Source organism: Etheostoma cragini, chromosome 22, assembly GCF_013103735.1.
Source record: "Etheostoma cragini isolate CJK2018 chromosome 22, CSU_Ecrag_1.0, whole genome shotgun sequence".
Classification (NCBI taxonomy): domain Eukaryota; kingdom Metazoa; phylum Chordata; class Actinopteri; order Perciformes; family Percidae; genus Etheostoma; species Etheostoma cragini.
This window is the reverse complement of record NC_048428.1, coordinates 1,296,461-1,309,727: the sequence shown is the minus strand read 5'-3', so window position 1 is coordinate 1,309,727 and position 13,267 is coordinate 1,296,461. Positions and strand designations below refer to the sequence as shown.

General features: G+C 42.5%; 1 protein-coding gene across 1 annotated transcript in view; it reads right to left on the bottom strand.

Annotated features, from left to right (window-relative positions):
* Positions 1-9,781: 9,781 nt before the first annotated feature.
* The window catches only part of LOC117938242 (polypyrimidine tract-binding protein 2-like), an 11,272-nt gene continuing 7,786 nt past the window's right edge, over positions 9,782-13,267 (bottom strand). Inside the window, exons 11-14 of the mRNA XM_034862763.1 lie at positions 12,650-12,742; positions 11,662-11,878; positions 11,225-11,302; positions 9,782-11,104 (exon numbers count right to left, since the gene is read on the bottom strand). Coding sequence (XP_034718654.1) covers positions 10,975-11,104; positions 11,225-11,302; positions 11,662-11,878; positions 12,650-12,742 — 518 coding nt within the window. The 3' untranslated portion in view covers positions 9,782-10,974. The remainder of the gene's footprint in view (positions 11,105-11,224; positions 11,303-11,661; positions 11,879-12,649; positions 12,743-13,267) is intronic.

Below are 13,267 nucleotides of genomic sequence, written 5' to 3'. Positions count from 1 at the left end.
GAGAAGCAGAAAGCACCAATTAAACAGACACCTGCAGCTGTCTTAACATACTAGAATATGACTATTTATTCACTTTTTTATCATACTACACTATAATAATGATAACATGACCATTTGTCTGACTTTTTATCACTTTTATGACATACTATACTATGACTTTTTATCCTTTTTATGACATACTATACTATGACTTTTTATTTCTTTTAATGACATATTATACTACGACTTTTTATCCTTTTTATGACATACTATACTATTACTTTTTATCCTTTTTATGACATACTGTATGAGACTTTTTACAACATACTATGACTAAATTATCCTTTTTTTACGTACTATATCATGACTATTTTATAACTTTCTCCAACATATTTCATTATGACTCTTTCTTTATACTCTATTATGACTTTTCCTCACTACATACTATACTACGAGTGTTTATGACGTCCTATAGTAAAGAAATAAGAACCTGTTCCCAAAGAGACCAGTGTGAACACAGTCAGTCTATTGTTGACTATTAAATGTGACTATACCATGACTTTTTATCCTTTTTTATGACATACTATACTATAACTATTTATCCCTTTTAATGACATACTATACTATGACTTTTTATCCTTTATATGAGAGACAATACTATGAATTTTTATCCCTTTTTATGACATGCTATACTATGACTTTTCCCGGTCAACCGGTCACATGACGGTTAAGTTTAGCGATCGTTCCATCAAACATTCAGCTGAGAAAATGTGAGTGTGTAGGCCCCAAAAAACGACTAGTTATGATAAAAGCAGATGTATTAAAACATAACTTCTATAATTAGGTTATTTTTATCAGAAGGTGTCCATTATATGCAGCTGTGTTCACTTCATTACTTTCACCAATAGATGATTTGTGTGTGTAAAGTAAAGTGTAACGTAGTCCAATTTATTGATTTCTGTAAAAAAGAAAACAGACAAAAAAGAAGAGGTAAAAGTAAAATATATTTCTTTTTTAAATCAAAATAAAAACTGCAATAAAACTATAACCAGTACAATTTACTCAGATAACTTACTGGGGACAATTGAAAGTAAATGCAGTTATTTCTTGGCATGCCGTGGTCCTCTCTACAGCGGTACATCACCATCAGAAAGCAGCACAAACACTAATTTGCCCCTCGTTTGTGTTGATAGAGACATTTTTCTTCATCTTGTACTGTTAGTGTCCTGATGGCCTGCCCTTTTAAGGCCATCAGCTGTGATTACTCTTCGCACTGCTAATCTGAGCACAATGCTTTTTCCACATAAATTATCAATAAGTGAAATGTCACAGGACAATGAGAGGAATGGTGTGTGGTTAACCCATCTCTGTGGCCTATCGGATAAACACCCAGAGTTGTAAATAATCCCTGCTGCCTATAAAGATTTAATCCTCATTCCGGCTGCAGTAGACAGTGTCCTGCATCCAGACCGACACGGCATCATGGGGGAGCGTTATCATTTTTAAAATGACTGACAAAGGGGTAAACAGCCTTCCAGGACATTACAGGATTAAACAAAAAACACAATGTTATGGATAAACACAATGACAATAATCACATTTACAAGATTATTTTCCAGAGAGCCATGCTGCACAAATGAATCTCCCATGTGAAGACAGAAAGGCTTCCTGAAGTCCTGTTCACAGAGGACCACTGGAACTAGACCTAATCTGGGTTCATTTATAAAGATTCCACCGCAAACAACCTTCCATATTTCCCCTGATGGAGGAGGTCAAGATTTGCACATTTGTCAGTAATTTAGAACAGTATTTATTTTCTGCCCCCTGCAAGGAAATATTTATTTCTTTGTGCTTTTGTGCTTTTAAATGAGCACTAGGGAGCTCGAAGCGTTGATGGAGTTAGGTATGGCGTTGATCGACATGTTTAAACAGTTGTTGAAAAACCTAAATAAAAGTTGGAAGGAGATAGCAATTCAAGACTTTGGGGAAATAGGCTTACTCCCGTTTGGGTTTTACACCTGGCGTGAGAACACATATTGAATGTGCAGACCGGTTTGAACCAGAGCAGTAATCTTGATGGAATACAACTGAGCAGGTACAGTCCCTTGGACCCCCCCCCCCCAGCATCAAATGCGTCCCCGCGAATGTTGAAACCAAACCTCTGCCTTAGGGTTGCAGCTGGGATTAGGCTAAATGTGTGTGCCATCTCACCAGGGGGTTGGAACTGGCAACCTCTGGACCAGTAGTGTGCTTCTCTAACCTCTACCAACCGCCCTGGTTGCCCACCTGTTTCTTCTACCCGCCCATCCTGATGTAGCAGGCTGGAATCGGCCCTGTTGTGTTACAGACGTACAGATCTAACTATTGGCATACGACTCATGGCCATGGACCAAAGACATAGCTTTTAGTGACAAAGAAACCGTTCCAAGGCACTGTTCAGTGTACAATTTACACCCTGACACAAAGCGACGTACAATGGGCTGCAGGTGTCGAGTGTTAGCCTCGGGCGGCGGTGAATGAAAGTGAGAGTGTTTGCAGTACAAGAAAAGATTAGTTTTGTTCAGAGCGCTTAATGGGAACAGCTAGAGGAACACAAACAGCACTGGTGGCACCTTGCCATTAGGGCGCTTCGCATCGCCGGGCTGCCGTTTAGATGCGCTTCCTTCAGATCCAGATGCAGCATCCTTAACAGCACCAGGCAGAATAACAAAAGGCATCGTCCTCGGGTAGAGATGCAAATTGCACTTTAGAAAGCTGATGCCGTGCAGGCTCACTAGCTTCCTTATGTCTTTCTTTTTCTTTACTGGAAAATAAAGCAGACAGCACTGTAGCCCGTATTTACACTGTGCTCATTATTGGAATATATTACTAATTGGGCCGAGGGTGCACAGGATGATCCCCCCCCCCCCATTCTCGGTGTGATACCGCTGGAATTCTTTTTGGCATTATTTCCCTGTTCCCCATCACCTTTCATTAACAAATGGTTCTCTGTACATTGAGGAATTTAAACCTCCAATTAGCAGTTGCAGTGATGATTTCTCAACTGACATTAGGATACACCTGCATAGAAAACACATGCAAATGGGCCTACTAATGTGAGTGTGTGTGTGTGTGTGTGTGTGTGTGTGTGTGTGTGTGTGACACAGACTGATTTGGTTAATAGAATGATGTGTTAGAAGAGGAGGGGCAAAGACTTTCAGAGTTTAACACAATGAAAATGAAATATGGGGGTATATATTGTATCTCACTGTACAGTCAGCTCTCCATTTTATTGCTGTAATGGGTGAAGGAAGATAAAATGAAGGATGTGTTGAGGTAAAAGAGCACTTACACGCAGGCAGAGTGCTCAGGATGAAAACCCACTCAAAGTAGATCCCGAGGTAAAGACGGAACATGTCAGCCTGTTATCCCAGGACACTCAAACACTCAAATTAATATTGGATTATCAATAAGCTCAACTGCTAATAAAAATCATACATGAGAGAGTTGGTGACATCAACCTATAATATGGTGGATATGACGACGTATGCTTAATAATATTTTATATTTAGTATGTAGTTGTCAGTATTACATTACTGTTATGGGGTCCAATAAACATTTTTTCTTTCCCTTTTATCTATGCACACTTGCAGAAAATGCTTTGAATCATATGCAAGTGAATTCTTTTAGAGAGGGAAATGTAACATTTGGTCGAAGAGGTCAAAACTTATGTTATAATGAGAGATCACACGATATAAAGGGCAAGAACCCAATGGGCTCGGGAACCGGTGGTCCATCCCAGCTGGACGTGCATCAAAAACCAAAAACCATCAGATATACAAGCGCGTGCAGCCGAAGATGAAGATGTTTAAGCAGAAATGTGGAGATACGTTGACCGGTCACACTGGTCCGGAGGGTAATCAGCTTTTTAAAATGTCAGGTGGATTGATTCTGAATAACATAACTGTTGGACACATGGAGGGTCCATCGCTGCAGATGCCCTAATCATCAACGATCATTTATTTGCTAAAATATGGGTTTTGCATAAAGGTGTGCTGGAGGATTTATGTTGTATTCCACTTGCTCTCAGACATGAAAACTGATCATTTCCATGTAAAAGAGAGAGTCGTGGTAGTGAACAGGCCTCAGGTCACCCAGACAATTGGTTATTTTATTGCAGGACCTGCTGTGATTGCAGTGGTGAGTGAAGCTTATGAAGGTCAGTGGCCCCATCTCGCCGCCATCAGCTGACGGCTCCTCTACAGTACCTGAGCTCGGCCCTCGGAGGTTAGAACACTGAGGACAGTTCGGCAACGCTGCTGCAAACAGCTGGAACAATGTGACACGACGGGGCTGGATTGAAAAATATTAATAACTTGTTGTTATTAGTTGTTTATCTGCTCTGTATTTTACCAATGGGGACATTGATCTCTGTCATTGGTCCTATCTTACTAACAATAGTTCAGAAAGTCAACAGAACCTCACTTTAATAGACTCAATAAAGAGTGGTTTAGATACAGAGATGAACGACAGCTGTCCCACCAAGGCTACTTTACACTGAAACCAGAGACTGTGCAGTCTGTGGGTGAAACCAACACATTTGCAATCAGTCCGAGTAACGCAAATCAGCACACACCTTTGACCACTTGCTCTGTTGTTGCCATATGACCACATTCAAGCTATTACTTCACACCACCACTGATATAAATGATGGCCAAAACTAAGAATATAAAGAGTTAAGTTGTAATAAAGTGGAAGATAAGTTTTCAAAAGGCAAGAATGCAGGGAAACGACAGCTACAAACCACAAGCTAAATCGTTTCAATGGAACGAAGACGAAAGACGTTGCTCCCATTGAAAATGTTCTTGTTGACGGAGGTTTGCATAGGACAGAGCTACGGTACAGAGTAGACCGTCAGACACGGACTTGGCTCTGGTTCAAACTGCGTTGCATAAGATCTGTGACACCCCAGGATGCCAGAGACAGTTACATCACAAGCTGTGGCTTGGAAAGACACATTCAATTTATGTTGGATGTCAAATAGCTGCTGCAAAGCCCTGTCTGCACCCCCGGAACCAGCAGGTGTGTGTGTGTGTGTGTGTGTGTGTGTGTGCGTGCGTGTGTGAGAACACATTTTGAATGTGCAGACCGGAACTTAACCCTCATGTTGTCCATGAGTTGACATATTCCAGTCTGTGATTATCCATCAACATCCATTCCTTTAATTTTAGTCTAAATAATTCCTACTTTCTGCTTTTCTAACTCAAACATTAGGTATAATTTCCTATAAATGAAGTTTATTGACCATAAATTCCCAAAGTAACTGTAAAACTAGTTAGTGTTCCGTAGTGTTGAAGACGTAAAAAAAGTGGCAGAAATGTAAACAAAGCGTAAAAAGGGACAAAAAAGTAGGAAAGAGTTAAAAACATCGATAAAAAGCGTCAACAAAAGGATCGATTTTCATTTTTGACGGGAAGACAACACAAGGGTTAAAAAAACAATGATTTATGATACATCTCAATATTATAACGAAATGAACTGAAAACGTTTTGAGGAAAATGGTCACAAAGGAACTAGCAATGCATCAGGGAATACTTGAAAACATATGTGGTCTTGGTGTGGGGAGTGTTTTGGCTTCCCTGAATTTACGCAACTCATCAAGTTTATTTGTGTTTTAGACAAGTTAGTTCTTTGGGCTGGAAATGTCTTCCCATGACCACGGTTCTACAGACGCCTACACAAGATCAGTGCTGAAACCACCAGGGAGGAGGAGGTGCAGGTGGGCCTCATCACCGCTTTAGGCTACCTTCTCATCTCGTCTCATCTCTGTCGCCCTTAAAAACCTTCAGCAGCAACAAGGTCAAAGTGGAACTAGTTGGAACTTTGAGCCAGTTTGTGCGCCACACCACGCCAAGGCTGGCGCTTCCTCTGAGTCGTCCCCACCCCTCTTCACACAGGAGAACCATGGCCCAGCCAGCGGGGAGTGGTGGTGGTCAAATGAAGCTCCATCGAGCATCTTCTTTAGTCTCCGAGCCCACTAGATGGCGCTCTCGGTTCATCAAACGATAACGGCATTGTTCTTTAAACTAAGAGCGCCATCTGGTGGGCTTAGAAAATAAAGAAAATTATTAACAAAGTTGAGTGATGGATAAAACGAGGCTTTATTTTAGCCATCACTGCTGCTGAGTTACCTACATCAGCATGCTTATGTACCCGAACCCCAGCTAGTGTCTGCAGGACCGGCCGCGTCTCTGAAAACAACATGGCCGTGTACTAAAAATACACCCATTGGTAGAAAAAAAATCACAGTGTATCAGGTGAAACAGCTGAGATTCACCTGCATGTCAGAGAAGGGGGGGGGGGGGGTGTTATGGGCCCCTGGAGACAGCTTGCAGCTCTATGTTCCCTCTCATCTTCATAATCATAGGGCCCCCTGGCTGATGCAGCTGTGCCAATACAGTGCGAATGGGCCCAGCGTCAGTGTGTGAGGGCCCCGTTCGGCAGGGTGGCTGATTACATTACTCTGTAAGCCTCGGCGCTCGCACTTCTCTGCCTGACACACGCTGGAAAGGAGAGGAAAGGGACCTTTCAAAACAGGAGGCCTGAGAATTACAGAAATTGGATACAACTTTGAAAAATGCCTCTAAATTCTAACTCCAATTCACCCTCCCTTACTCTTCATTCACCACCCCCGACTGCTCGGTATTCGGCTCCACTGGTAAACAACCTAGTAAAAAAGGGCAGGAGGAATATGAAATGCAGAGACCTCACCGCAGACACTTGTTCGCATACTGACGCTGATACATCACCATACGCTGTACGCTCTGAAAATAAGGGATGGACCTGGAGGCTGCTGCGTTCCCCAGCACATTTCGTCAGGGTTCCTGATGAGATAAGATAGTTGCAATAAATGCATGCTTCATTTTGTGCAATCTGTTTTCACCGTATTTCTATCACGGCATGAACATCAGAACAACCCTGACCTGAAAGAATAACTAGGTTACCATGAAGATCTAAACTAACGATACATTAGTCCTTACCCTGTCGGTGGCTCTTAGTCCTACATTATCACAACTTTCACAACACAATGTTTGACCTGCCCAATTCCATAAAACGTGGAGCCCGACTTGACTGGACAGCCAAGAAAGCAATAATGCACTGCAAAAAACAAGATAAAACCCCTTAACCTGAGGGAAAAGGTACTCAGAACAAGTGCAATGATCTGTCCATGCAGCGAGATCATTTCACTTGACTAGCTTGCTTGATTTAAGATTATAAAGTTGAACACTGAAAATAAGAATTTTTCTTAAAACAAGATCACTTATCTGACACTTCTAAATCTCCGTTTTGTCATCTTGGTAAGCACCAAATCATCGGCTGTGTGTGGAGGGATTCACAAAAGGGTTTCTAATCATTGAATTTGACCTTTTTTACTACAAAATAGGTTGTGACAGTTATATCAACAACCGTATGATTTCCCTCTGCACAGTCACACACTCACAGGAGATGCTGCTGTTGTGATGCTTACTAATTGGCTGTCAGGTTAACACTTTTGTGTTTCAGTTCCATCCCCCGCCTCAACCGCGCCAGACGTTTATGATATACAGTACAAGGCTGTGGGACAATGAGGCTTTCCTCTGAGAGGCTTCTTGTTTTTATAAAGTGGCATGAGAAGCTGCAGCAACATTTCTATGAAGTGCAGTGTGGTGTCTACCCAACAGATTAGAAAAGCATTAGGAACAGAGATCAACTTTCATCACACATCAGGGACAAAATCATCAGCGACAGGTGCTTCGATATTGTGTCATTAACTAAACAGCTTCCCCATAAACTATGCAGCTTTTTGTGTTGTTATATTAATTACTTACTTCTTTATTATTTGGTAAGGGAGGATCCTGCATGGGCCCACAGGACACCATTGGTTATTACAAGCCAGGACCAGAGTGTGGTGTGTGCGTGTACAGACCGACAGGGACAGCTGTTCCTGATGTGCAGCAGAGCGGGTACAGCCGTTTGGGTTGGGGGTGTGTGACGACACGGAGAGGCGAGACAACAATGGCGGCTCCTCAAGAGGTGAGCGTAGATGTTCTATCAGACCTGGAGAGGATTTGGTCATTGGAAGAAGTTAAAAGGCCGCTGATGAAGGCAGTTCCACCACTGCTCGGCCCAGCTGAAGCTTGTGAATATGAATAAATTGCTGTAGCGGTGGAACATTTAGAACCCAAATGCAGAGAGGAACGCAAAAGAACAGGAACTCCACACCCACACCCCCGCACATGAGGGTCATAAAACCAAAGCAATGAGCTGGAAGATGCTACAACGTTGTGTTGTGCTGGGGGGGGGAACAGCCGGATCGGGTGATGAGTCCTCTTGGGTTCAACACTATACTCCTGTCACATCGTCATACGTTGTCATTTAATCCGTTGCTAAAATAAAAACTAGTGACTAGTGCATCTTTAAATTCAGACACCGTAGCATCTAACCTGGCCCTCCATCTCCGCCCATACCTTTATCGATGTGAACAACAAAAGAGATGTGCACGGTGTGATGTCATTTTGTACAGCTGTGCATTTGGAGATAGAAATCAATTGGTGTGTGATGACAGCAAATACAGAACTAACTGGAAGGACAACACCCGTCCTCAGTACCCAGAGGACCTGTGTGCACTCACAAAACAAATGCAGCGTCCCCACTGACAGCCACTCTCTGTGAAGACAACTGAAGAATGATGTCTCCAATCGAGCACCAAATTGGAACCAGAGTAGGGGGGAATATTGAGTCTATTGCCTGGATAGCGACACATTGATTCAGTACAGCTCTCTGGGTCTCTGTCCCAATGGAGAGACATGGCAGCACATTGGAAATCAATACGCGTTTATAATCACACGTGGAATGTGAGCTTGGTTTAATATGGGAGTCGGGCTGGATGTTTCTGCGTAAGCATGTGATGTTGGCATGAGACACGCTTATGCTATCAGAACTGTTAATGACATAATCACATGGTCGCTCATTGTCATCTCTTTCTTAATAAGATTCACATATTTTATTGACCTTGAAGTGATTAGAAAATACTTAGATACCATATTAGTATAGTCATAATGATGAGGATAATTCGATTCAGTCAGACCCTAAGGTTCTCATCGCTCATCACACATTATTTAAGCCTCAACAGCGTTTGTACCTACTCTGTGTGTGTGTGTGTGTTTGTTTACCACTGTTGTCAATGCTGTTGTCATCCTTTGACTTCCTCCAGAGCAGCTGTGTACAGGTGCTCCGATTCATTAGCTTTAATTCAGGGCTGAATATTGGTAAAGATCAGTCATTTATAGTCCTACGGACCGAAGCGGTGTGTCCCAAACACTCCGAGGTTGTGAACGTATGTACATTGTGTTTGTGTATGAAGCAATTTTACTCAGATGCTCAAAAGCTGGCACAGGCGTAAGATGCAAAAAGCTTAAGAAAAGGACAAATGGGGCCATTTATGTAATTGATAAAAAGGTGTGAGAACAAGGAGATAGATCAGACAGACTGTCATGAGAGCCAGGCCCTCAGAGACTGATTAGAAAATAGGCAACTACCAGAAGAGAGAGGAGCAAGACATCAAAGGAATAGATTGTGTCAGTTGGCAGGGTGGGAAACGCATCCACAAAATGTACTTCTTGTCCTGTGAATTAGTACCATCAGAGGGCTCGATCTGGCTTATTAGAGCGAGTTTTCAAGTGGCTCCAAAATGAGTTTTGGCTTCTTTCCCACCCTGGGACTGAAGATGGTTTCAGAAGTGAGCAAGGCAGACAGAACAGAGAAGAAGAGAGACAGAGGTGAATGCAGAGCTACATCATTGTTTTTATTAAGCATGCTACAGACGTAACGCAAAATACATGAGAGAGACTATGAAAGGGAAAACTCAAAAAGCAGGAAACCAAGGCTCACCTCCCCTTTTCAGAAAATAATTCATCCTTTAATTGTGCCTCTTCAGAACTATACCAAATCCTTACATTTTGAGCTGTATAAAACCAGAAATCAAGAAAAAAAAAATACACATTACTATCTTATTTCTGAGCAAGAGGTCGTGTTGGGTCATTTAAAAAAAATGGGAATTAACTCACCACTTATAATTCTGGCCGTCAGTGTGTTCTAATGCTTTTAGTTCAAATGAAGTCAAGAAACACTAAAAGGCACAGAAACTTTGGTCCAACTGAGTAGCCCTCTCTAGTAAACGGTCACTTGACAATAAAATCACAGTGGACTCCTCTTCTAACTGCTTCTACAGCATGCAACACATTCTGATGGGAGATCCTATCATAACTAAACATGCTTAGAAAACCAGTGTCACTGAATATTACACCTCACTGCCAAGAAGAAAAGCACAGAAGGCTTCAAAACACGGATAAAGACATCCCAACGTGATATGTGGCATTATGTGAATCCTAAACTAGGGAGAACAGTCTCACACTGCACATCCTCGTGGAATAATGGAATTCAAGTGAAGCTGCCAGGCACAGGATGCTGGAAAACTCTAACATGTTGCCTCTTCCGTTGATAAACTAAAAGGGAAACTGTAACAAAGTCTAGAGGATGACGACACAGCTCGCATTCTCACTAACCCCCAAAAAATATCCAATACCAATGTGCCTCAGAAGCATAGCAGAGTATTGAGGGACCATGTCCAGCTGTAGAAATGGTTGATATTGTCAAGTAAGGCACATAAGTACTGTATCTTTCCAACTAAATAAAGAATTAAACATTGATCTACATCAAACTATCATACAGGGGGGAGCAATCAATCATGTAATATTGTGTTTGACATAAAAATACAGAGGTACAGTTAAGAATAGCTGGGAGGATCCAGTATCTGGAACCTACTCAATTCTTCTCTTTAAAAAAGGATGCGAGTCAAAAATGTCAGTCTCTCCCCAGGAATGACAGGATCAACAAAACCCCAACAACACAACTGATCCCACCCCCCAGTGTCCAGACACAGTCTGTAAGGTTTCCCACACGCTGTGGGTCAGATCTCTAGATGGTGGACTTGGAGAAGGAGACTCTCAGGTGCTGGTTGCCCCCCATGTTGTAGTTGTGCAGGTCGATCAGGGCCTGGATGGCCTCCTCCACTGTTGACATCTGGATCAGAGCCATTTTGCGATCCCTAAAACCCATGAGACACCGCAGTAAGTACCAGTGCACAAACGCTAAACCACAGCAGGAATCATTGATTGTGCCAAGATGGAGCCCATCCTGGATCCTTACGTGGGATAGGTCTACTTACTGGAAAAACTTGAATGCTTTCACAGTGCCTCCAGCGTTGGAGAAGAGCAGCCGCAGGTCATCCTCCGTCACATCTTGTCTGTTGAAATAAAGGCCACAAGTCACAGTGATAAGGACTTGTTTTCTAGCATGAAGTAGTGCTAATGAAGGTTTCTAATGAGCATCACAAGGGCAATATTTCTAATGTGTGTGCCCCCCTTGTGTCGGCCGAGTCCTTGGCAGACCACATATGGTCTTTCTCACATTTGCATGTCATATCAGGTGAAAAGGGTAATTGATAAGCATTCTCTTTCATTTTTAATTTACGTAGGTGAACTAGTTCCAGGGTTCCTGCCGTTGTGCATTCTGGCGATTAAATTGGTTCCCAGTGGAATTCAAGGGATGTCAGAGACAAAGCACTGTCCAGTATCTAACAGAACCGACACGCCTGGTACTTACGGGACGTTGGAGAGGTGAAGGGTGGCAGATGGCGGGAAAATGTTCTGGAAATTCTTGGAGCCAGGTTTCTTGAAGCGGTGAAGTGGGGAGTTGGCGTAGTCCTTGGTCAGGCCCTGGTCGTCTAGGCCGTCACGGGGCAGCGCCACCGTCTGGTGCTTGGACAGCGTCACCCGGATGATCTTCCCGTACATCTTTTGGCCATTCAGGTGGCTCATTGCTGTGGTCGCGGCCAAAGAGAGGGTGGTCAGTGGTGAAACTGCTGCAGCCTGTGATGTGGTATTCACTGGCTGCACTAACTGAACCCAATTCAAAGACAACATGTGCATCACTGCAGTTACAACACGATCTATATGCATAAAAGGATTAAAAGTCTTTGTATACAGTCACACTGAGTGGTGACTGTCTTTCCTTTGACTCTTCAAACAACAACTAACAGCAGCAATGAACTGGTCATACTCACCACTCTGTCTTCCAACACACTGAAAGACAGCTCTGTCTGTTAAGGGTTCCTTAATATTTAACATACGAGTACAAATAGCTTGATGTTTTTGGTTTGGATTTTTCAGCAGGACTTCACAAAAACTACTGGCCCGATTGTGAACGTGGTTAAAGGGTGTAGCATGGGCCAAGGAAGAAATGTTTGAGATGTCCTACGGTTTTACAGACAGAATAATCATTAAGTAATGCAAAGTAACCCAAAAACGTGATAGTGATGCAGATCACCTCTGAGGTTGGCTTCTAAGTAAATTACGCAAGTAGATTAGATATTTATCAGAGACAAAGCAAAGGGGTGTACGTTCTTGAGTGTCTCCTTTCATCCATTTAGAAAACTTGAAAGTGGTGTGGGTTAGTCTAACATAACGTCCCAACATCTGTATTAACATTATTTAATATCTTTAGTGGCACTCGGTATGGTTTATGCCTCCTGGGATGCCCAAGCATCCCAACACAATGATCCGTGAGGGACTGAGTTGTGACATCGGCTCACCTAGCTGGGCCTGGTTGGCATCGGACATCTGAATGAGAGCGCTGTCCTTCTTATTGTAAAGGATCTTCACCCTCTGGACATCGCCGTACACCCCTGCATTAGAGCCACAGGCGGGCACGAGGAGAAGCGGTGAGGTGGAGAGAAAGCAGACAGTTAGAAAAACACTGAAAGTTAGCATCGGAGACATGGACATTTAGAGACAAGAAACACAGAAGAGAGACTAGCAGAGTACACATAAGAACTTCACAGCAGAGTGAGAGGTGTGTAGAGAGAACAGATAAAGAGAAGAGACACCCTCGAAACAGATAAATTATCAAGCTGGCTAGGAATAAAAAACAGCATGCAAAAATAATCACTTAACCGTGTATTACCAGATTACCAAGTAGCAGATTTTAGGGCAAAAGTAATAAACATTAACCCAAACCAATAAACAGGGGGCCAAAATATATTTCAAATTATCAAGCAAGCTACTGTGTGCAAATATACATAAGCTTGTAATAATAATAATAATAATAATACTAATAATAATAATGACAAATGTCTCAAATAAAGAATGAAATAGAACAAAAAGAGAAGGTAGAGAGAGAGAGAGAGAGAGCGTGGAGAGAGAGAGAGAGA